This window comes from Zootoca vivipara, chromosome 5 (assembly GCF_963506605.1).
Source record: "Zootoca vivipara chromosome 5, rZooViv1.1, whole genome shotgun sequence".
NCBI lineage: Eukaryota > Metazoa > Chordata > Lepidosauria > Squamata > Lacertidae > Zootoca > Zootoca vivipara.
This window is the reverse complement of record NC_083280.1, coordinates 41,833,006-41,857,826: the sequence shown is the minus strand read 5'-3', so window position 1 is coordinate 41,857,826 and position 24,821 is coordinate 41,833,006. Positions and strand designations below refer to the sequence as shown.

Genomic DNA, 24,821 nt, shown 5'->3' with positions numbered 1-24,821 from the left:
TCCTGCCAACCTAGCAATTTGAAAGCATGTCAAAGTGCAAGTAGATACCGTGTTTCTCATATTATAAGACATGTCTTATATTTATTTTTTCCTCAAAAAAACACACTATGGCTTATTTTCAAGGGATGTCTTATTTTTTTCTTCCTTCTCCTGCTGCGGCCGGCATTGCTGCTGCACCTATCACTATGTCTTATTTTTGGGGTATGGCTTATATTCCTTGAATGCTTAAAAATCCTGCTATGGCTTATTTTATGCGTATGTCTTAAAATATGAGAAACAGGGTAAATAGGTACCGCTCCGGCGGGAAGGTAAACGGCGTTTCCATGTGCTGCTCTGGTTCGCCAGAAGCGGCTTAGTCATGCTGGCCACATAACTTGGAAGCTGTACGCCGGCTCCCTCGGCAAATAAAGCGAAATGAGCGTTGCAACCCCAGAGTCGGTCACGACTGGACCTAATGGTCAGAGGTCCCTTTACCTTTAACCCACCACATGTCCGACACAAAGGGCAGGACTTCCAGGTCAGCTCAAGCTAAGCATCTCTCATTTTGGAAATCAAGGGTCACAGTGCAGCATTTTGCCAAGTGGGCATCATTTGAGGCCCCTAGCCGAGGTGATTTGTAGCAACAAATAAGGCAACTAATCTTACACCCTTCGAAGGAGAGTACAATGCTTCCCAGTGTCCTCCTTCCCACCCACCCCTTTGACACACACACACACACACACACACCCCACTGAGAACAGGGGTGGAATCTAATCTTGTTCTTGGAGCTGCGTGCTGCTGGCCGGGGATGGCAATTAGCATGGTAACAATGCCTCGAAAGGCTGGGAAACTGGATTATTAAATCAGAGGAGGACTCCAGAGCAAGGGGAAATCCCAGGGTGGCGGAGAGCCACCTCCTTGGCTGTCCAACAGAATAGGCAGAAACTGGGCATTGGGCCTGTGGGGTGGAGAAGGAGGAGGAAGTGGTTTAAGTGCTGCAGTTGCATATCAACACTCCCTGTCTAGCTGCGTCCAGCTGGGTTGAATCAGAGATTCACCAAATTAACTGAACAGAGAGTCAGGACCCTTCCAAATGTGTGTGGGGTTTGTGTATTCTGAAACACGTCACTGGTGCAATTATAGTGCATTAGTGGAGGGTTTATACTGGCCCATCCACACATCCTTCTGCTATATTAGTTTTTCTGCTATGCTTCCCTAGTATTACAATATTATTGCTGTCTGGAGGGGCTTGCTCTATAACACGACAAAAGTGGGATAATAAATCCCTGGAACATTTGTAGTATAAAAAATTACAGGAACATACAGGACACACAACATTAGAAATAAAGTGGTAGGTCCACCGTGAAAGTAATTTGGCAAGCAGCCTTCCGCTTTTGTTCAAATTAAGTTAGTGCTTACATTTGCTCTGATGATTCGAAGATAAGCACCTGGATGAATATGAAAATATAACAGAAGCACAACAATCCCTTTTAAGATCATATTCACATTTCAACACAGTTTCATTTAACAAGCAGTAACATTAACAGAACCGAAGGCAGACTTACAGCTCATTTTGTTCCTTTTACAAACAGTATCAGCAGAGAGATCTCATTACAATCGCACCAAATACGAACGTGCAGTTATCTCACAAAGAAACGCAGCAAGCAGGGAACCTCTAGCTATCATTCCATAAAAGGAAATAAGGCCTCCTGCCTACATGCTTTCCATCTGCATAGAAAATTAAGCTATACCAATCTGTAAAGGCGGCACTGGGTTTTAAGTGTTCTGTAATCGGTATTATTTCATCAGTAGTTTTTCAGCTGAAAAACTGTATTGAAGCCATTGTTCCTGAGATAAAGCATTTGCATGTGTGTTTTCTCATTTACATTCTCTTCTGAACCCCACTTTGTAATATGCAAGTACTTGGAGCTATGCTCTCAATGCAGAGCTTAAGAAAACTGCATAAGATGTTCCTCGTAGGATCAGGCCCACCTAGTCCTGTGCTCCGTTCTCACAGTGGTCAGCCAGGTGCCTATGGGAAGCCAGCAAGCGGGACCTGAGTGCTCTCCTAACCCGGGCCGTCTTAAGGTCATCGGGCGCCCTGGTGCAGGGATCCCTTGGGCGCCCCCCCCACTCTAAAAAAAAGAGGAAAACTCTTACCTGGCGTGCCGGGCGGTGGGAGCCTCACGGCGGCCCCTGCACCTCACAGCAGGGCCACGCTGTGCCGGAGGCTGCCTGACTGTCCGATGCCGCCGGATTGAGTGGGGGAGGGGGCGCCGCTGCTCCGTGCAGCCTTCCTCCCATCTCCCTGTGGAGCGGGGTGCCTGGGCAGGCCGGGCCACGCCGGGTTCCTTCCCGCCAACAGGGTGCTGCATTTCATTGGTAGAGGTGCTGCCATGTGGCGTCACCTCTACCAATGAAACACAGCGCCGGGGTGAGGGATGACCCTGGCGCTGCAGAGCGGAACAGGGTCCTAGTGCCCCTGTTCCACTCGCTTCCCTCCCTGCTCTCGCGGCGCGGCTGGTGGAGGGAAAAGGGAGGCCGCCGCGAAGCTCCCCCACTTGCTGGGGCGCCCCTCAGCGCCCCCTGATCGCCCAGGCGCCGTGGTGCATTGCGCCACTAGAGTCAATGGGCGAGCCAGGCCTGCTCCTAACTTGTGATTACCAGCAACTGATGTTCAAAGGCATATTGCCCCTGACAGTAGAGCTTATGTGTTCTTACATCTGTTGGAAGCCACCCAGAGTAGCTGGGGAAACCCAGTCAGGTGGGCAGGGTACAATTTGTTGTTGTTGTTGTTGTTGTTGTTGTTGTTGTTGTTGTTGTTGTTCATACATCACCTCCTTCTCTGCTTCTGATGCTAAGGCACAAGCTTGTGCTCTGGGCTCCACAGAAACCATTGACCTTCATTTTCCTCTTCCCTTCAGGTGGGAAACAGATTGTAGCCTGAAATTCTCAGGAGTAAAATGAATGAAACATCAGCTTCTCCTCCTGACAGAAAACCTTGAGAAACTGAAGGATTTTGAACATTTGGAGACAAGTGCAGGTGACAAAAAGCTGAGGTTGGTGTTAAACAGAACACCCTTGCTCATCCTTCTTGCCTCGTGCATGCCATACATTTACAGCACACAACTTCCTGCAAAGGCTCCTTGGGCGCTGTAATTTACTTAAGTTCCCAGGGTGCTTTGAGGGAAGTTTTGAGCTTGAAATGTATGGTGCGTAAGCAGAATATGACGGCCAGGCTACAATTCCAAGCTGTGAGGTTGCACCCGTTTCTATAGTGAAGGAATAGCTAAGATACGACCCCACACACAGACATACCGCATCCCAGTCCCCTTTCCCACAGAGGATCACACCGCCCGGAAGTGAGCACACAGGGGCTTTGTGCTCAGCGTGGAATCCCAGCTTTTCTGTTTGTGTTGGCAGCAAATCGATGGTTTATTTCTGGCAAAATGTCGTCGGGGAAGGTTACAGACAGGAATTCCCTGAGACCCAGCCAGCTCGGCCTGACAATCCCCCCATTCACCACATCAGCACCAAGCGCATTCCTTCCATCTGGAGACGGTCCCACAGACTCGGTCCTTACTCTAACAGTGCAGACAGCAGCTCCCAGCTGCATCCCCCCACTCCTGCTGACACAAAGCCGGAGCAATGGCAGCAGCCAGCAGCCCTGGCAGCAGTGATAACATCAGGGCAGGACTTTGGGGCAGAGACACAGCAGAATCAGCAAAAGGGCCCCCACATGCAACAGGCTTCCCACATTTTCAGGAAAGGATAGTAATATCCAAATGCCATCTTAAGAACCCCCTCCTAGAAAGATCATTTATTTACATAACTGCACCACTGCCAGGGATCTCCCAACTTTCATAACATGGGCTAAATCAATGACATTCTCCATCCCCTTGGTTTCGTTGCGAGTGACCCATTCAGGAAAATGAAATGGTTAGCCTCAGTGTTCCTTAGATGGTGTTGACAGCCAGATGCATTTGACATATGTCTTGTGGCTGGCATGTCACATGGGAAAAGATAACAGAGCACAACTGACTTTGATAATGGAGGTGGCAGAACCCTTGTCAACTTTGAAGCCTGCAGAATCCCACCGATACTTCTGTGTCTACTGCTTTGATATGGAAACTGTTTAGCAATGGAATTCACTGATGCAAGATGTGGTGATAGCATCTTTTTTTTAAAAAAAAGGATTAGACAAATTTACAGAGCATAAAGTAAATAGCGTTTTGCAGAGGGCCAACAGCAACTGGGGAAGGGCAATTTTCAGCAGGAACCAACACGGGACACTGATCCCTGCCCCAGTTTGCCCCTCACCCTTGGTTCCTTTTGCTTCAAAATAAAAGAGACCAGCATAAGAACACTTAAAAGCAGCAGCAGCATGAATAGCTTAACATGTCCTTTGGCTTGAATTGCACTCAAGGGCAAACACAGGCAAAGCATATTCACAGTGATCTACTTGGGCTATGTATGGCATAGATTTTTGCATAGTGTTTATTTTCTTATGTTATAACGATTTCCCATATTTTCCCATGAATAAGACAAGGTTTATTTATTATAAAGAACTGTTAAAAATTGGGGGTCATTCTATACACGGATAGTGCATGGGGGGGCGTGTGATTGGTGATAGCCGCAAGCAGGAGATTTTGAGTGGCGTTTGGGCAGGTGATTTTTTGCTGTGGCGATTGGCTGCTGTTGCAGCAAATGCAATTGGCGGTTGCTGGGGGTTAGCGGGCAAATCGGTGGCTTCGTCGGGTTGTGTGAATGGCAGGGGTGGTCAGGTGGGTGACCAATTGTCGGCATCCCCCCCCAAGAAAGCTTAAGAACTCTGGCCAATCTTCCCCCATTTCCTTAATTTAGAGTCCCCCAAAATAGGGGTGATCTTATACATGGGGGCATGTTATACATGGAAAAAGATGGTAATTTCTGACTTATTTATACCGGGGTTTTTCCTGTGTGTAGATCCACTCTTGCAGAGGCCAATCACCAGTACAAAGCTTTGAGAGGATGTGAGCAACTTTGTCTGTAGTGCAATTAAGGCTTGTTGTGGGCTACTGTGCGTTTGTATGGTTCTATAGGTTTGACAGCAAAAAACTGAGGAGGCCTTTTTGACAATCTGAAATAGTTGTGCTGGATAGCATTGTATAGATGCAATGCTGGTGAAAAAGCTAAGATTTAATTGCTACCTATACTATCATGGAACAGGCTTTCAAATGGACTCTCAAGTACTGGTAGTGTTTGGTCAGTTTTGCCCTGCAGTCATTGTTACAACAGTTTCATTTCTAGCAGATTCCTGGAGAACCAGGGAGTTACCCTGAACCAATAGGAGAGAGCTTTCAGGGGCAACCATGTCAACCACCTGAGTCACTTGGGTATTCCAAGAGGAGAGTTGCCAACTCCTCAAAAATGCTGCCAAAGCGGTCTGGAAACCTATCGGATCAAGCAAATTCTAAAGGCAAAGCCTCCTAAGCAGTTCTACAAACTCTTGCAGAGCCTCCACAACCTGACAATCATTTATCTCACTCTCAAGTTAATTCATTTCCATGTTCTTATGTTTTGAAGCAAGGGTTCAGAGCCAGCAGTTCTGCATTGTTACTTGTCTCTCTTGGGCATGGAAAGCCTGTGCAAATGGTCCTAAATAAGAACCTGGAAGAGGAAAAGGAATAATGTGTACATAAAATAATTTCCATAAATGGAAGCTCTTCCCCTACTTCCCTTCTTAATATTAGGATCCCTCAAGAATCTCTTCTTGAGATAAGAAGAGTCTTAGTGGAACAGACCAAAGACCCAACTAGTCCAGCAAATGCCATTCATGATTTCTCTCAGTTTCTCATTTTTCCAATCTTAAGTTCAGTTTTCCACATTTTCACATCAGTTTGCAATTTTCTAAAAAATCACAACAATTCATCAGTTTTTCTTGGTGTGAAAATTTCTCCTGTACACATTTTATGTATAATTTTGTCAAATATACACATAATATCCTTCCTCTCTGGTCCCTTGGCAAAAGCTCTAGTCACCTTGGTTACCACTTGCCTAGAGTACTGCTACCTGCTCTTCTCTGGTTCCTAACTCCACTTTTCTCCTTGCAGTCTGCTTTGTTAAAACCACTGCTTTTAAAAAACATAATAAATGGTAAAAAAACACCTCTGGATAGCCTCTGTGATAATGTGTTTGAAGTGAATAGCACAACTCCTATAAATGCACTGCACTGCGCTGCACTGCAATAAAATGGTCACTCGGCAGCCATGGCAAGTTATGGCTACTGAGACACAATGCCTTTCAATGCACTTGTCAATTCCACCAAAATCGCTCTATACAAGGGATACCTCCCCCCCCCCTGCACAGGTGCACCAATGGAAAAAGGTAAATGCAAAAAGCTACTGGTTTTTTTAAAAAAGAAGTCCAAGGAGTGTTTTTGCCTACTATCACAAACCTTCCTAATGTGGCTCAAGAAACAGCAAGCAAAAACACGATTTGTCCTCATCATGACAAATTATTCAGATGATCAATTTTCCATGGGCGTGGTATAATCCAGGCAATCTCTCAGGCAGCCTGTCCATCAAAAAATAGATTTCCAGTTTAAGAATTTGGGCTTTAATGGCTTGTAACGGGAAGAACCCAGCCCAGCAGCCCCAAGTCAAGCTCCAAACCCTCAGGCTGAAATGAAACCAGCAGCACCCCAATCTGCCTTTCTTCTCTGTGTACTTTGCTCTTTAAAGCCTAGATTGGTCTCCAAGAGGTCAGCTTCCATAGTGGGACTTCCTAGAAACTTAAGAGGTCAGTGGATGTTGTTCAGCATGAATATCCTGCTCTGTGCTCCGTATTGCTCATATTTCCATTCCAAACAATCATGAACAAAAAGTTCTGAAGTATTTTTAAACAAGAAGTTGTAGGGAGTGGGGATCCAAAGACAAGAGCCTATTGTAGAGGACCAGATGAAAGTCCTTATACAAGTGTGGAAGGAAGCCCCACATCACAGCAGTTCAAGTGCGGGGTGGGGGAGCAGATCTTGAGAAAAGGTTACCAAATGAAGTGGATTTTCCTTTTTTGTGAATGAGCTCTTACACAGAGACCCATTTGTTGTCCAGAAGTAACAGGTGCAGTGATGGTGTTTTGAAAAGAGACCAGAAGTCCTAGAGTTTGGAGAAGTCATATTGACAAATGGCTTGTTTGTCAGATTTATACCCAACCATTCCTTCAAGGAGCTTTGGACAAGATGGGATTTCTTCCTCGTCTACACCCAGTTATGTAAGATTATTGAGAGACACAGTATCAATGGTACTTGTTTTTGCTACATAATCCACACACAATCTAAAACTATTGCCTTTTTTTTTCTCCCTGAAAAGTTCTTCTTGGGAAACTAGTCTCATTCTGAAAATAAAAGCTCACTGCCGATTGATTCTGCGTTACCATGGTTAATATTTCAGCTCGAGAATATACAAACTTTCCTGGCCGTAACACCATTTGTTCTGATTAATTTCATTTCAAACAGTGCCTCTTCTTTGGAAACTCACATTGTGGCAAGGCCATAAATCTGTGTCTCCTGCAATCTTGGTTACATAGTAGGATCCTTTCACAGACACACCCCCTCTCACTATTTTATTGCAAATCCATATTCTGTGAAAGTTTCCACAGTGAAATAAGACACAGAATTATGATAGGTTTTTTTTCAGTGTGCTGTTCCTTCTTCTTTGAGTATCCCTAACATTCAAACAAACTGCCCCACAAATTAAGGAATGAGGCGTTTCAAAGATCTGCTGCTGCCAGTAACTCTTCCTGCTCTGATTATGATAAGAAGGTCACAGAAAGTGAACTTTTGGAGTAAGGGAGGTTTGGGAAGGTTGTTGTTGGTTGTTGTTGTTGTTTTAAATAACTTATTATGCGACTTCACTGCACTAGACTGATAAGGTAAGATTCCAGTCTCAGCCAGGATTTCAGGCTAATTCATGTGGGCAGACTTCCAATTTTCAGAAGGAGGGAACAATGGCAGTGCCTGCACTCATCACATTTCTAGAACTGGCTTTCCAACCCCAAAATAATAATAATGGCCAGTGCAGTATTTCAGTTCCAATAAGAAACAGAGCTAAGTGCTTTAAGACAGTGTTTCTCAACCTTTTTTGGGCCACGGCACACTTGTTCCGTGAAAAAAATCACGAGGCACACCACCATTAAAAAAGTTAAAAAAATTAACTCTGTGCCGCCCTATATTGACTATAATTATGACTGTAAGAAACATTTGCCAATTGCTGTGTTGGTTGCAATCTCCTGTAATAAGGCTTCACAAGCCGTCCGGCGGGCTAGTGTCGTATATTGGCGGCCGCCAGGCTCGTTTGCACTGAGCTTTGGGAAAGAGGAGGAGAAATATTGCTTTCTGGTGGGTCAGCGTTGATTATTGGCGGCCGCCAGGCACGTGACAATGCAAATCGCCCTTCTCGTTGCCGCACGTCGCGGCACACCAACCAGCGTCTCGCGGCACACTAGTGTGCCGCGGAACAGTGGTTGAGAAACGCTGCTTTAAGACAGTGGTAGGCATAAAGTAGATGAAGATCTACGGCAGCTCAATAGGGCAAGTGGAGCAGTGAAACCGCATCCTGCCACCAGCCAGTCCCCACCTGCCTGCCCTCTTATAACCTCTCCAGGGAGTGACACTGCCTGTTGGCTTCCTATTCCTCATTCTCATTGTTGTAGAACACATCTACAGCACAGCTAGAACCAATTGGCTCTGCCAATTGCACCTGCCATTGGCTCCGACTCTACCTACTGTTGACTTCCTGCCTTCTGCCCTACCAATCTCAATGGGCACTAGCCACCGCTGGTCCTATTGGTCTTTCCGTATGTCATTAGCACTTGGTTCCATTTGGTAAATCGTGGGGTTCAATTAAAAAGCAAACTGGATCTGAGAAGCCAGAAATCTGCCCAACTTTGCTTTAAGGCAGACTTCCCCCACCCTGGTGTACCATTTGGGTGTTCTGAACTACAAGTCCCTGTCATCCTTGACCATTGGCCAAGGCCAGCTGGTGCTGATGGGAACTGTGGTTCAAAACATCTGGAATGCACCAGCTTGAGGAAGGTTTAAGCTAGGGCTAGCCAATGTGGTGAACTCCAGATTTTGGGCTACAACACTCACCAGACTCAGCCAGCACAGTCCATGATTTAGGGTGATGGGAATAGCAACATTTGGAGGGCACCTCAGTGATTACCCTTGGTTTAAGCCAAGTAAATATGCAACAGATTTTGTCACTAATAAGAGTATTCTTATTGCTGCTGATCACTATGTGTTATGGGGCTTACTCCCAGTGTACATAGGGTTATATCCCTAAGGCAGGGATGGGGAAACAGTTCAGTTCAGTTTTATTACAGCAAAAGCCAGCAATACGAAGTACCCCATAATTCCAAACAAAAAATCAGCAATAACATGACCAGAAGCAGAACAGTTACACAAAAGGAATTTGCAATGTATTATTCAACAGAAGAGATTTACGTTTCTTAATAGCTAAAGTGCAGAATTTGGCCACATCATATGATACTGGACTTGAGGAATCTTCCAGAAGGAATTTTCGTAAGATTTCGGAGGAGAATTCCAAATAATATTGTAAGGGTATAAATTTTGATAAAAGGGGTAAAATAAGTCGAGCTCGTTCTTCACTATAAAATTCACAGATTAAAAGGATGTGAGTGACAGATTCTACCTTATTGGACATGCAAGGGCAAAGGCGCTCATGAATTGGTGCCCGCATAAATTTGCCATACAGCACAGCTGAGGGCATTGCCTCAAAATGGGCTCTAGAAAAGGCCCATCTATAAGAATATTCTTATTGCTGCTGATCACTATGTGTTACGGGGCTTACTCCCAGCAAAGTGTACATAGGGTTATATCCCTAAGGCAGGGGTGATCCTCCATAAGGTGTTGGACTCCAAGGCCCATCAGCACCAGCCTACATGGTCAATGATCAGGGGTGATGGGGGTGTAGTTGAACAACAACATCTGGGGGACACCAGGTTCCACATCCCTGTGCTAATCACTCTCTCACCCACACGGATGTCATTCTGATTCCCCTCTCCACAGATGTCGCACATGTGGTATCTGAGGAAACTGACCAAAAGTAACCATAGGAACGAGAGTCCCGACTTAACACTTTCCACATGGGGTGGGGAACGTTTGTTCAAAATATTATGTTGGAAACTGTTGTTAGTTGACCTTTCTGTCCTCCGCAAACTCTTCTGGACATTTTTTCCTAAATCCATCCATTTCCCTCGGCAGTAAATTCCATCCTTGTTCACAACAAGGTGGCGGGGAGAGGAAGGTGCACAGTTGTATTTTTTGGAAACATGATGCTGTTTTGTTTTGCCCCAGTTCTTACTCATTTCTTATCTTCCATGTGAAGGGGGCCTTGTCAATAGGACAAGGGTGAGAGGCGAAGAAATGGAAAGTTGCCAGGGTAGCACTACAAAGGGGGGAAGTTGGAAATCTTAAGCCAGGATTCTAAAGGCACACAGGAGTCAAAGTTCTGCACACGTAACAGAGTTTCTGAGCACCAAACTACACATTGCTTTAAAAGCTTTACAGCAGAGGCAGTCAACGTGGTGCCCTCCAGATGCTGCTGGACTACAATGCCCATCACCCCTGACAATTGGCCATGCTGATTGGAGGGGGCTAAACCAGTTTGGGGCACATGGAGAAGACGACAAACTTCTCTCCCCTTACACTGGTGGGGCTCTCTCAGACCAAGGCTTGGACTTCCTTCTGGGCAACATTATGAGGGCTTCATGCCAGTGGTGTTTCGTTTAGAGCAGGGTTTCTCAAACTTGGGTCTCCAGCTGTTTTGGGACTACAACTTCCACCATCCCTATCTAGCAGGATCCGAGGTCAGGGATGATGGAAACTGTAGTCCAAGCACAGCTGGGGACGCAAGTTTGGGAAACCCTGCTCTAAACAAAAAGCAACGTTACTCCTTCTCATTGATCCATCATCCTTCTTGAGGTGAGGCAACCAGAACTGAACACAGCATTCCAAGTTGGATTGCACCTGTATCAAAGTGTGTGAAACTAAGTAAGAGGCTTAGGGCAGCAGTCAGGGAGAGAAACGTAGTGACACAGAGGGATGGCACAGGAGCAGCTACCAGAAAGTGTTTCAGCACAGAAAGTAAAGAAAGAGAGGAGGAGGGTCAGACACAAATTAGGAGTTAAAGAAAGCTTGTTTAAATAAAGTTCTTTGTTTTTCAGTTGTTATGTACTGACAATCTGGAACGTGAGGTCTTTTTTGGCGTAGAGGCGTCGTTGCAACATCTCGTCCCTCAGGCCACCGACGAGGCGGTCACGAAGCATGTTCTCCAACTCTGAGAAGTTGCATAGCCGGGCGGCTTGGCGGAGGGAGGTCACAAACCCAGTTATGGTTTCCCCCGGGGCTTGCCGCTTTGCGTAGAAGGCATTTCGGCAAGCTACCACCGAGGGCTGTGGTGAGAAGTGCTCCTTCAGCCGTTCCATTATTGTTTTGTAAGAGACGGTAGCGACATCTCTAGGTGCAAGGAGAGCCCGGGCGATTTCAAACGTCTCCTCTCCACAGACGCTTGCTGCAGCCGAACGAAACTACTCACAGATTGACAAGGAGGGTCTGGCAATCGTGAAGGGCGTAAAAAAATTCCATGATTTCTTGTACGGGCGGCCCTTTACCATAGTGACTGACCACAAGCCGTTGCTTGGCCTGTTTGCCCCCGAGAAGCAGACCCCCCAAGTGTTGTCTCCACGTGTCCTCAGGTGGTCAATTTTCCTTGCCGGCTACCAGTATGCACTAATCCACCGCCCTGGGAAGGCGATGGGCCACGCAGACACCCTCAGCAGGCTACCACTACCAGAAACAGGCCCCGACCCAGCGCCTGCGCAAGAGGTTATGACCCTGGAGCTGCTTCCCGACCGACCCATTCAGGCACAAGAAGTTGCGCACCATTCCACAAAAGATAGGGTCATCTCCCGGGTCCTGGACTGGGTGTGGCGAGGATGGCCCAGCAGCAGCCCCGGGCCAGAATTCGCTGGCTACACAAACCGCAAACATGAACTGTCGGCCCACAAGGGGTGCCTGTTATGGGGAAGCAGGGTTGTTGTTCCCCAGCCCCTCCGCAAAAGGGTCCTCACAGCCCTACACGAGACACACCCAGGGGTAGTGAGGATGAAGGCCCTTGCCAGGAGTTATGTGTGGTGGCCGGGGATTGACAGAGAGATAGAGGCCTGGGTACAACACTGCCAGACCTGCCAAGAATCCCGCCCGGATCCCCCAAGGGCCCCAGTCCAGCCCTGGGAGTCCGCCCGACATCCATGGTCACGCTTGCACGTGGACTTCGCTGGCCCCTTCCAGGGAAAAACATTCTTCATAGTGGTGGATTCCTACACCAAATGGCTGGAGGTCGCACTGGTACCGTCCACTTCTACGGCGGCAGCCATCCGGGTACTACGTAAGCTTTTTGCAACCCACGGGCTCCCTGACACCCTCGTCTCGGACAATGGAACCGCATTCACGTCAGAGGAGTTCCAGACCTTCACAGCGCAGAACGCCATCCGCCACATCCGCTCAGCACCATTCCACCCTGCCACCAATGGCCAAGCGGAGCGCATGGTGCGGACCACCAAGGACAGCCTCCGCCGCATGACACAAGGGGACTGGGAATACCGCCTTGCCGCATTTCTTCTAGCACAGCACAGCACCCCAAGCACAACGACGGGCCGGAGCCCAGCTGAACTACTAATGGGCCGGCGCCTTGCAACTAGACTGGACCGACTTCACCCCGACAGAGCTCAGGATGAGGTAGTGGTGGGGAAAGGCAGGAACCCCCAGACATTTGTGGCCCAGGACGCAGTGTACGCAAAGAATTTTGGGGCAGGCCCAGCATGGGTACCCGCCACAGTCACCAAGGTGACCAGTCCCGTGTCGTACGAGGTACTAACGGAAGGGGGGCAATGTTGGCGCCGCCACTGCGACCAGCTACGGCGACGATTCCCAGGAGGAACCCGGGAGGAGAGCGGGACAGAGGGGTCCCAAGGGGACAGCAGGGCAGTGAGGCCTGTAGAGCGAGAGGGGTGGGCAGGGGAAGCAGAAGCAGTAGGCACAGAGGGGCGCCCCGAGGCTGGAAGGACACCGGAACCAGAGCCACAACCTAGTGGTTCAGTGGCGCCAGACCAGACAGCCCCGGCACAGCCAGCAGCCTCGGAACACGAGCCAGAACCAGAACCCCTGACCAAGGAACACCCCAGGCCACAACGCACACAGAGGCGGCCAGCAGACCTTGGGGACTACGAATGCAACTTCCCGGGCAGGACTGGAACTTAGAGGGGAGGGGTGTTATGTACTGAGCTGAATCCTAGAACAATAGGATTCAGAATCAGCGGGAGCTACCCAATCCAACTCCAGGTGGAAGTGAATCCGCAACCTGATTGGCCTGCTGGAGCAGCCAATCAGGCGGCTGGCAGAAGTGAATCTGCTACCTGATTGGCCTGTAGGAGCAGCCAATCAGGCTGCAGGCAGAAGTCAATCCACAATATAATTGGCCCACAGGTGTAGCCCTGAAGTAGCCAATCACGCAAGGCCCATTGTGTAAATAATGTATATAAGCAGATGGTTTTGGGAAAAGAGCCATTCTTCTTCTCCTCTTCTCCTTGATGACTATGACAGTAGCATGCTCCCTCTGGTACAGCAAGATAACAGAGATGACACAGTGCAAAAAGTTGTTTCTCCATTTATCTAGGACACCCGATTCACCTTTTCCTGGGCCTCATGCAGGCCACCTAACAAACTGATCTTTGATCAAGGGATGGCAAACTTTTAAAAAATGAAAAGCAAACACTGCTTCTTTCTGTGAAGAAAGCAGAAAGGTTTTGGTTTTTTTCCTGTTGACCTTTCTCCAAGAAGCACCTCTAGTTCTTCTTAAAAGCTCAGGAATGTGATTACCCAAAACAGAAATTCTGTACACACATTTGGACCAAGCATACTTACCTTATTAGGGGCATCAAAGAGATTAAGATGCTGCTGCCTACATAGCAGCTTTATGTAACTGTGTTCATGTCTGGTGAGGAAATGGGACTTAGTATAATCGGCTACAGCTGTTGGGACAGGAGTAGAAACGGCTGGAAATAATCAGCGTGTCTGCACTGCATGGGTGATCTGAGTTCATTGCCTCCACTCGCTCACTCATTCATACATCCTCCTCCAATTGTCTCCTTAGAGGATGATTTCCAACAATACCGTAACTGCTGGATCTTATAGGAAGGCAGGAGATAAATCAGTTAATTTGCTTAATTTGTCATTCTCATGGTTAGCTCAAGTTTGGAGGGATGGGGGCCAACACAATTTATTTGAAAAGTGTCAGGTACTGGTGAAATCTGTTTCAGATAAAATGACAGTGTTAGTAGCACCACATTGGGAAAATGGCAGAACTTCAGCATTAAAACTTTTCTTTACATCATTTTACAAAGGGTTATATTTTGCAAGAGGTAACGTGAACTAGGTGATTTGTACGGAGGAATTTTTGTTTTATTCTGTGGTGGTAGGCTTTACTGCTACCACCACAAAGGAAAATCCTTTGTTGGCATCCTTCTGTCTCAGGAGACAATGGATGACTGCCCCTTGGTGCGTGTGTGTTTGGGAGGTCAAGCTGTTGGATGCTGAGACCGATACGGGAGAGACATGTTTTGTTGCAGCTGGGGCAGATGAAGGCGTCCAGGTGGGCTGTTGCAGATGCACCATACTAGAGTGCCAATCAAGTACAATCAAGAACAAAGGACTAAACTGGCTTAAATCCAAATCACATTATTGGTTTGTGGTATATAAGCAGTTTTAAATACTGACCAAAGTGTTCCTAGCAGATGCTAAACTTCCATAGCTTTTGTTTGCTGTGCATTTTTCATATTTGGTTCTAAATGTCCCAAATAACAATACTCACACTGTGTCCCTTTTTTTCAAATTAAGAGCTACCCATCAAACTGTCAGCAAGCTTGTCTCACTCTGCAGGCTGTTTCCAAAGTTTAAATGGGGCAAGCTCTGTGGCACCACTGAGCACCAACTTCCACTTCTGCCAAGTGTGCATACTAGAATATAGACAGTATACAGCTCTGCAATGGTGTCTTATTTCATTTATTAATTTATAGCCTACTCTTCCCACACTTAGGGAGGCTGAGAGCAATGCAGTGTGACTGCATTACAGTAACAACTTGGTGTGAATGGATGTGTTGTAAAAATGAAGGGGCAGTCTCTGCAGGATTTTATTACAATCCTGCTGGAAGGGGGCAGAGGAGGGACAAGCTATTTGTTGGAAATAGGGTCTTCCTGCACCACTTGTCAGTCTGTGGCTTTAGGAATGGGTCTTCATAGATAACTTCTATGTCCAAGGTAGCACTGATTCTAAGAACTTGTGGTATTTTCCTTTAGGGGTGCCAAGCATACAAATGTTTTTAGCTATGGGAGCAAACTTCAGTACTCCTAAAATCTGCAAGTACTCCTTCACAATTCAAATTATAGCACCGCTTAGAGGTGGGGTTTCAGAAGTTAACGAACTTCAAAACACCATTGCAAAATATCCCTAGCAAAGGTCACATGCTGGCTGAGTTTCAGCTCAACCACTGGAGAGCAGCAGCAGAAGCTCCTTAGAAACTGAAAGGTGGTCATTAGACACCGTAAGAAGAACAAAGCCTGTACGGGTTATTGCAACAATAGCTGAGTTATGCAGACATTTAAGCTGGCAGTTCTTGCAGCATTAAGTTAAAGGTTACTTTAAATATAAACAAAAACAAGGAAGGAGTTAACACTGCAAGCATTTTAATAGTTTCATGTAGGATGAGGCCCACTCCTTAGCAGTACAAAATCATTTGTAATAATAATAAAAATAATAATGTGTGGTTAAAAAGAGCCAAGATATTTCTCTGTTCAGCCCCCAGGCGGTTTTTGAATGTTAGTTCTCAGGAAAGTCATGGTATTGTTTTCATTTAAAAGGTTCTTTTTAGGACAAGAACAAAGAGCTCTGAGATGGATTGCTCCCATAAGGAGCATAATTTAGTGTATTTACCCACAGAGGATAGACTGTTCCGGTCTATGATAATGTCTGAAAGCAATTCTATTTGCAATATCATTGACTTGTTTGGTTTTGCTCACAATTATTCTTAGGGCATATGGTTCATTGTGTTAAGCACACCACATGCTAACGTTGGCAGGTACAACTCCTAGGCTCTCAAAATTGTTAGCTGTGAGGAACCTGCTTCTGATAATCACCTTGGTGAGGCTGGCAGCTAAACTGAAGCCCAGAAAGATGGGAGGGTGTGATAAACACAACAAAAAAGCAAAGACTTGTTCCCAAATGTTCCAACACTTCAGGTCCTTTCAGAGGAAGTATTTTTCAGGAAAGGGGGTTCAGTTAAACTTCACAGGCTTGCCCTACCACACACCAGCTGTGACCCTCAAAGGACACGAATTTAACAAGTACAGTGGTACCTCAGGTTATAAACGCTTCAGGTTATAAACGCTTCAGGTTACAGACTCCACTAACCCAGAAATAGTACCTCGGGTTAAGAACTTTGCTTCAGAATGAGAACAGAAATTGTGCTCCGGCGGCGCGACAGCAGCAGGAGGCCCCATTAGCTAAAGCGGTGCTTCAGGTTAAAACAGTTTCAGGTTAAGAACGGACCTCTGGAACGAATTAAGTTCTTAACCAGAGGTACCACTGTATGAGCGTAGATCCTATGTGTGTGCCAACATAGGCTTTTCAGTGCCCAAGAAGGGCCCTTTCTCATCCTCACCAAACACACAGCTGGTCTGGTGCGTGGCCGGCTTGGGTGAAGGTGACTGAGGGGCATGACCCTGCTCCCCCTCTCAGGCTACACCCACAATAGGCAATATAAACTATCAGTGCCAGTGCCAGATTTACGTATAAGCTAAACAAGCTACTGTATAGCTTAGGGCCCTACTCTCTTGCCCCCCCAGAAAAAATTGTAAAGGGGAAAAAACTGGGTGTACATTTCCAAAATATAAGATAAAAAACAAATTATATAAAACCTACATACAGCAACAGTGTTTTGTGTTGTGTAGGCTCCTATGATGTAAGTAATGGGCACCGCCTGCTAGCCTGCTCCCTAGAATATCACATATAAAGGGCCCCATTACCTTCAATAGCTTAGGGCCTCATCAAACCTAAATCCGGCCCTGGATACCACTTTAACAGCCATGACTTCTCCCCATAGGATCCTGGGAACTGCAGTTTGTTAAGGGGATGGAGAATTGTTAGGAGACCCCTCTTCCCTTTACGGAGCTACAATTCTCAAGAGCGGTTTAACAATCACTCCTCCTTCCCAGGGCTTGGGAACTCTAGGAAATGCCGCTCTGCGGCAGGGATACCGTAGGAGTCTCTTAGCAACTCACAACCACAGTTTCCAGGGTTCTTTGGGGAAAGCTAAAATGTGGTACAACAGCTTTAAATGTATGGCATGGATGTGGCCTCCATGTAAGTGGGATGTTCATTTCAACACTCCTTGGGCAAAACAGCAATGGTGCTCCAAACCACTGTGCCACAGAGGAACAGCTGGATTCAGGTTGGGCATTGATGCTGCTGTCTGTGTTGCAGGCCTTGCTGCTGCCCCTCAAGGAGAGCTGCTGGACTGCCTGCAGAGCCACAAGGCTGCGTACACACCATACACTTAAGGCACATGACTTTCCCCAAAGAATCCTGGGAACTTTGGTTTGTTAAGGATGCTCGATATTGTAGCTCAGTGAGGGTAAACTACAGTTCCCAGGTTTCTTTGGGTTGAAGTCAAGTACTTTAAATGTATGATGTGTATTTGCAACCGCAGGAACTTACAATGACCAGCAATGGTCAGCAGATGCAACAGATAGTTCCTATGCCTAGATTCTCAGTAAGGGGTGAGTAAGTACTGCTTTCTATTTTGTGTGTGTCACCAACTCAGGCCCCCTGTCTCTGGTGCCCCAAAGTCCTCCTTCGGTATTAGATAATTTTGGGCCGTCTTTAGCATATGCACAGCTGGGGTGCGAAGATCTGCCCAGCATCCCCAAATTTAGTTTAGCCACCACCAAATTAACTTTTATTGAGCTTTTTTTGGAAGGGGGAAAGCAAAAGTTGTTGAGCTTTTTTTTAAAGGGGGGGGAGCAAACTCAAAGTTTTTGTTTCCTGACTCGTCGGGAATATTTGACACTATGGCAGGCATCCCCAAACTGTGGCCCTCCAGATGTTTTGGCCTACAACTCCCATGATCCCTAGCTAATAGGACTAGTAGTCAGGGATGATGGGAATTGTAGTCCAAAACATCTGGAGGGCCGAAGTTTGGGGATGCCTGCACTATGGAGTAACAGAGCAACAAAGGAGGGGGGCGGGGACTTTCGCTCCATTGCTTTTCACTGCCACCGATCAAGGGGGACTGATATACAGTAGGTATACATTTGGCACCCCACAGAATTCAGCTCCTGGGTGCCCTGCACCCCTTGCACCCCGGGTAAAGATAGCCCTATGGTCACCCGTTGCATGTATGGAGCTGAGACGCCTGTTGAGTATTTGCATCTTGAGTCCTCCTGAGACTCCTGAGGGTTCTGAGAAGACAAGGGTTAGCAATATGCCTTTCCTTACTTGGTTTTAGCCCTGGCTGTTTGCACAAAGTTTTGTGCAGCATGCCGTTTCATCACAGGCCCCATCATCAAAATCCCCACATGTGTGTTCTAAATTCTTTAGACATGAGGACAGGGTGATATAACCCCATGTCATGCAAGATGCGTATGCTCCTTGGATGAGGTTTATAGACTGCCGGTGGTGTGCTGTAATGGACTGCAGAGAGTGAATCAGAAGCCCATCCTCCAGGGAATGGAGGAAGAGGAGGCACACCTTCAAAGATTTGAGCATCAACAGAGATCTCTTTCTCTGCAGTTTCTCGCACTGCCTCTGGACATATGCTTTCCAAACAGCTCACTTTCAGATAGTTAAGGTTACAGAGTCGCTTTGCACCCAGCTATTTCTAAGCATTGGTCACATGTTGGTGGCAGATTCTCTGAGAATGCTAAAGACCAACCAATATCATGTGTTTAAAATCTTGCCTGGCAGTCAAAGGAGTTCAGGATTTCCATGCAGGTGTGAGAGAGAAATAGCACAGGGGGGGAAACACTGCCCCATCCTTCCTTCTCCAGCCTGCTTAGTTTCTGTTCTACCTACAGAGAAAGGAACACGCAATGGAGTAGCAGAGGATGGGGCAGAATGATCCTGAACTACCGGTATACAGAAGCTTACCGTCTCTGACATTGGAGGAAGGACATAGTCATCAGGGTTTGCTGTCGGTTGCCTTATTCCCCATGAATTTGTCTAATCATCTTTTAATGCTAAGCAAGTTGGTGGCCATTCCTCCTCTTGTGGGAGTGAGCGCCATAGTTACGCAATGTGCTGTGCGATGTGAAAATGCACGCTGCTGGCCTCATAGCGTGGCCTATAAAACTTAGCAAGCTAGTAACTTTTGTGGGTTTATTTACCATACTGTTTTGTAGTGTAATAGGACACAATGCCGGCTCTTTTAAGAACCCTGCCAACATTTCCATTACATTTCAATGTTGTTATGAAATGTTCCTGAAGTATACTAAGAAGCATTAGAAAGTTCTTGTCAGTTCCTTCCTCATAAAAGACAAATGGATGCTAAATATTTCCAGCTGCGCTTCACATTGCAGAAATTGAAAATAATGTGAATTATATCTTTTTGCATACTTCTGAAGGGGTTTTGGAAAATGGTGGTGTGTTTCTTCCACTCATGATATTTTGTGGTCTTATCATTCTGAAAAGCTGGGGGGGGGAGGGATATACAGGTTGGGTTTTTTTTTTAAGCATTTGAATTTAGCTCAGCGTCTCCTCTCCTTCTCATCTCTCTGCCTTCTGCTTGAAAACGAGACATTCGACACCCTGTCATTTGGATAATGATCACGAATAACAGCCTCTGTTGTTTATTCCAACATGGAAAAGAATTTTTTTTATATAAGAGAAGCATCATCACGACTTTATCAGCCTCTTCCAACCTCCAATCTGTTTGGGTTCTTGCAAAGGACTTGACGAGAACAAGATAACAATTTTGTGGGTTGTCTAACCTGGGAAGCAGACTATGCAGTAAACACTTGCATGATGACTATGTAACATCTAGTCAGACACAAGCAATTAGGGAAATGGTTTGCCAAACACTTAGCATATTGGAGTTCTGCTGTGTTCAGTGCTATGGGAAGTTTCTTGCTCTCTAGAAATGCATCTTTCATATCCATGTGGAAAAAGAAGGCAGTTTTGACCTTCTTTGACCACATACTACGAGACACTCTCTGCTTGGTGTCTGGAATAAGTACTATATTTTCCTGTGTATAAGACTACTTTTTAACCCAGGAAAATCTTCTCAAAAGTTGGGGGTCGTCTTATACGCTGGCTCGTCTTATTTATACGGCGAGTATATCCCAAACACTATATTTTAACTGGGAAAGTTGGGGGTCGTCTTATACGCCCAGTCGTCTTATACGCCGGAAATACGGTACTTTCCCCAAAGATGCATCTTGTGGAGACCACCCAGGAACACACAATTTGCATCTCCTACAGGCACACTATGACTCCTGCAAGCTCCTGTTGAAGACACCACTCCAACAGGATCTAGCCCTCTTTGCTTTCTTCCTGGAAGCAACGATCAGTTGAGGCAGATACATCTCCTGCCCTTCTATGATGCTCTGCAGTGGTGACCAAGAACAGCTGCATGCAATTGTAACAACTTGATGGTGAGTTTTCCTTTTTCCTATCTCCAGACCTGACAGGGTTCAAACTCAAGTGGGACCTGAATGCAGGGTCTGAAAGCTCAGTAACAAGACTTGTTATTAACATAGTAGTACTGGAAATTTTATCTGACAAGACTTTCATCTGTCTGTTCATCATCACCATTAAGAACTGACCAAAGGAAAGAGATAGGAGATTTACAAGCCAGACTTTCAGGAAGTCTCTAGAATACCAACATGGTAAAACAGATAACTTGACAAGACCTGACAGATCCCTGTTGTAGACAAGAGGTTCTAAGGTTTGCTTGTTCTGTGTTCTAAGCAACCAAGGAAGTGAAGCCTCCCTTAAGCCCACCATCATTTCACCTAACTGCACTGAAATCTTCAGGCAGAGGCTAGCCAAGTATTTGTTGGCGATGCTCTAGAGCTGCACGTTCTGCATCCACCAAGTTGAACTACATAGCCTACAAGATCCCCTCCAGCTCTGTGATTCTGTGCTCAGACTTATCTTGCTTTAGGTCCTGGGTCTTTTCCTCACTGATTTGTCAGGAGCCTGGTTGGGCATCTTTCACTGGGCAGTTGGTATTGCATGACCATTATGGTGAAGAAAGGTCACAGTCACAACATACATTTAAAGCACATTTATTCAACGTTAAGGGCTTTCCCCAAATAATCCTAGGAACTCTAGTTTACTCCTCACAGAGCTACGATTCCCAGCACCCTGGGCAGAGGAGGAATGGTGGAGACCATCTCCCCATCCTGACCCTTTCAGGGAGGTCACAGATGAGGAGAAAAGTTGGGAAATCATGGGAGACCCAGAGCAACACCTGACTGACAGGCTGTCATTAGAAAGCATTCCAGACCCTCCATCTTCCAGAACCTGGTGAGCCTTAAAAGTAGGAGAGCAAAAAGCTTGAAGACAGAGGTCACGTAGAGGAGGTGATGATGATCATGATGATGAATGAGGAAACGGGAGAGACGGGGTGGGGATTCACTTGAGACAATGCCATTATCCAAGAGGCTGGGTTCTATAGCCTCTCTCTGTAAAGACTGGAATAAAAAAGGACTGTAAGAAACTTTTCCTTGTCTTTATACTTTCCTGGGCAATCAGCCGGGAGCCACTGACAGCATCCTGACACACCCTTAACAAACTACAGTTTCTGGGATTCTTTGGAGAAGCACTGTGCTTTAAATCTCAGATTTGAACCATACATTAAAGGGAACCATGGTTTGCACTAAGTACATCAACACTACATGGATTTTCCAGCTGCTCAGAGCCTCAGTCTCTAGATGCAATGGGCATAACTAGTAGGGTTGCTGTCAAGGGTTGGCATTGCCAGGCATCTGCAAAGGGGCCCACCCCCACCCCATCAGGGGGCCAGATGATCCAGGAACAGGCAGATAAAGCTGATGTGATTTCATCAACAGAACCTCACACCCATCTCAAACTGCTTTGTCAGTCATACACCAGTTATCCTCTAGTTACCACATCACACAGAGGTAATCACTCAAAGGGTGATTTCATAGAAGTTAAGACTCTTCCCCAGAACCTACAGGAAGAGGTTAGCAAAGTATGTTCCTCAAATACATGAGCACTCTTTTTCTGAATACTTCAAACCAACTTCTGACCATTACAAATACCTGTTGAGCAACATACTGGGAAGAGGAGATTGACTTTCTCATTTTCTTATCTAAGGTGATTGCTATGGAGAGAAAGGAGTGGGAGGGAGAAGCAGCAGCAGCATCACTCCAGGCAAATTGGATTTCCTTTCTGCCACACTAATCAGTCACGGGGGATGAGGGTTTAAAGAGGGCAACCCCATCAGCATGAAGTAAAGCTTCCCCTCGTGGGTCCTCCGTTTCCTGTCCCAAGGGGAAGTGGAAGCCCACGAGCCAGGAGACCACAAAAAAGGAGAAGAGGCTTTCCTGTGTCTGCTGCAGAAAACCGAATGGCACAACTTTCTGGGCAACAAAGAAAAAACATATCAAGTGTGGGAAAGGTAACTGAACATTTTGTAACAGCCCAACTTGAGTTGCCAGCAGAAGAAACCCCGAACACAGTCAAGACTCAAGAATCAGCCTTCTGTCAGGGGAAAAAGATTACTGCTACGGTAGCAACAATGCAACTTATAGACAACTTTCACATTCCATTTACTTTGGTAGATGATACTACCGGTACCCTCTATATTCCTATGAAGAGTGTCATTGTGTACATTTGTTACTACCAGCGGACCCATTTCTGCTTTCACAGCTTTCCAGCTCCTCCACAACTCACACCTGTCCCTTGATGCAGCCACTGCTTTCCACCAGCACTTTTTGCTAAACAAACAAAAGCCACTTTGCTCTGACAGCAGTGAAGCCAGAAAAGCCTGAGCTGCTTTGCATCCTCTTATCACATGACTGCAGCAGCAGGTGTTGTGGATTGGATCTCCCATCGGTCTCAGCCAGCCTGGCCAATGGTCAGGAATGATGGGAGATGTGGTGAACACCTGGAGGGCACCACGTTGGTGACCCCTGCTGTGCACATTCACATAGGTACAAAACTGCTGTACATCAGATCAAAATTTGGTGGTCTAGCCCGGTGGTGACAGCAGGTCTCCAGGGTCCCAGGCAAAGAGGCTTTTCCCATGACAAAGGGTCTGGAAACCAAGCCGTATGAGAAATAGTTGAGGTCATTGGGCATGTTTAGCCTGGAGAAGAGAAGAACGAGTGATGATATGATAGCCATCTTCAGATATCTGAATGGTGGAGCAAGCTTCTTTTCAGGACGATAGGACCTGAACCAATGGATTCAATTTACGAGAAAGGAGATTCCAACTCAATATTAGGAATAATTTTGTGGTTGTAAAAGCTGTTTGATAGTGGAACAGGCTACCTTGGAAGGTTGTGGACACTTCACTGGAGCTTTTTAAACAGAGTTTGGATAGCCATCTGTCAAATATTCCTTAGCCATGATTCCTGCATTGCAAAGGGTTGGACTAGATTATCGTTGGGGAATCCCTTCCAACTTTACAATTCTATGATCCTACCCTATGCTCTCTGGCTCTATAACCAGAAAAGGCAAAGAACAGAACCCAGGACCTTTCGCATGCAAAGCATCTGTTTCACCACTAAGCTACAATCCTTCCCTCTTGGGTGCAGCGATGACACAGAGAGTGGCAACACTAGACACATAAAAGCACATTGGAGCTTCTCTCCCAGAATCTGTGCCACACATTATTTTGATTAATGCAATATGGAGTGCCAAAGATAATACAAAGTAGCAGGTGTGCTGAATATGGAACAGTTGGATTGCTTGTGTAAAAACACTCCAAGGCACCGCTGTGTCCTCCCCACACCCTCTTACCAGGTTATGGTTATACATACAAGTAGAATCTACTCCATCTCCTTCATTCTAATCAACGAAAACAACAACCCTGCATGGGAGACCCTGCTCCATGTAATCACCTTACATGACATGTCCCAATTACCACAGTTCATTTCATTGGTTCCTGACCTCCGGAGGCAAGGTCGCCCTCTCTCTGCTACAAAAACAACCACACACACACACACTTTCATCTCTAGCTTCCCACACAGCGCAAACTAGGAGCAGAAAAACCCATGCCACTTTTACAGACTGGAAGGAATGCAGAAAACCTGCATGTTTCAGGGACTGAACTAAATCTCCTTAACGGTGAACTCATCACCTCGGGAAGGAACACACACACACACACACAAAAGGGACAGGGTTCCTCAGGGAGCTTGTGCAGCCTGAGCCTCCCCTGCTTTCTGGGAGACACATTTGGAAGGAAGACGTTTCCACCAGCTCCCTCTTGAATGGCAAATCCGAATGACTATACCCTCCCCATGAATATTCATGAATTCCTCAAACTTTTTGTCTGAGAGTGTCGAGGCTGACATCACAGCCCGGCAGAGCTGCCAGCAAAAATCCTTCCTCCCCCCCACCCCCCGCGCCGCCTTTCAGTTTCTTCCTTTGGGGGAGAGTAGGGGGTGGGGGAGGGAAAGGAGGGGGGATGCCTGGCTTTCTTCCTTCCTTTCTTTTCTCCCCCTGTTCCAATTCAGAGCGACTTATTTTGGTTCCTTA

General features: G+C 46.4%; 1 protein-coding gene across 4 annotated transcripts in view; it reads right to left on the bottom strand.

The window, feature by feature from the left end:
• ENTPD1 (ectonucleoside triphosphate diphosphohydrolase 1) overlaps positions 1–24,821 on the bottom strand; it is a 38,542-nt gene that overhangs the window by 13,575 nt on the left and 146 nt on the right. The window contains exon 1 of one of the 4 annotated variants that reach the window (XM_060274670.1): positions 1,545–24,814. The exons of the other annotated variants lie outside the window; for them this stretch is intronic. Coding sequence (XP_060130653.1) covers positions 1,545–1,551 — 7 coding nt within the window. The 5' untranslated portion in view covers positions 1,552–24,814. Of the gene's footprint in view, positions 1–1,544; positions 24,815–24,821 lie in introns of those variants that run through there. 4 annotated transcript variants of the gene reach the window in all.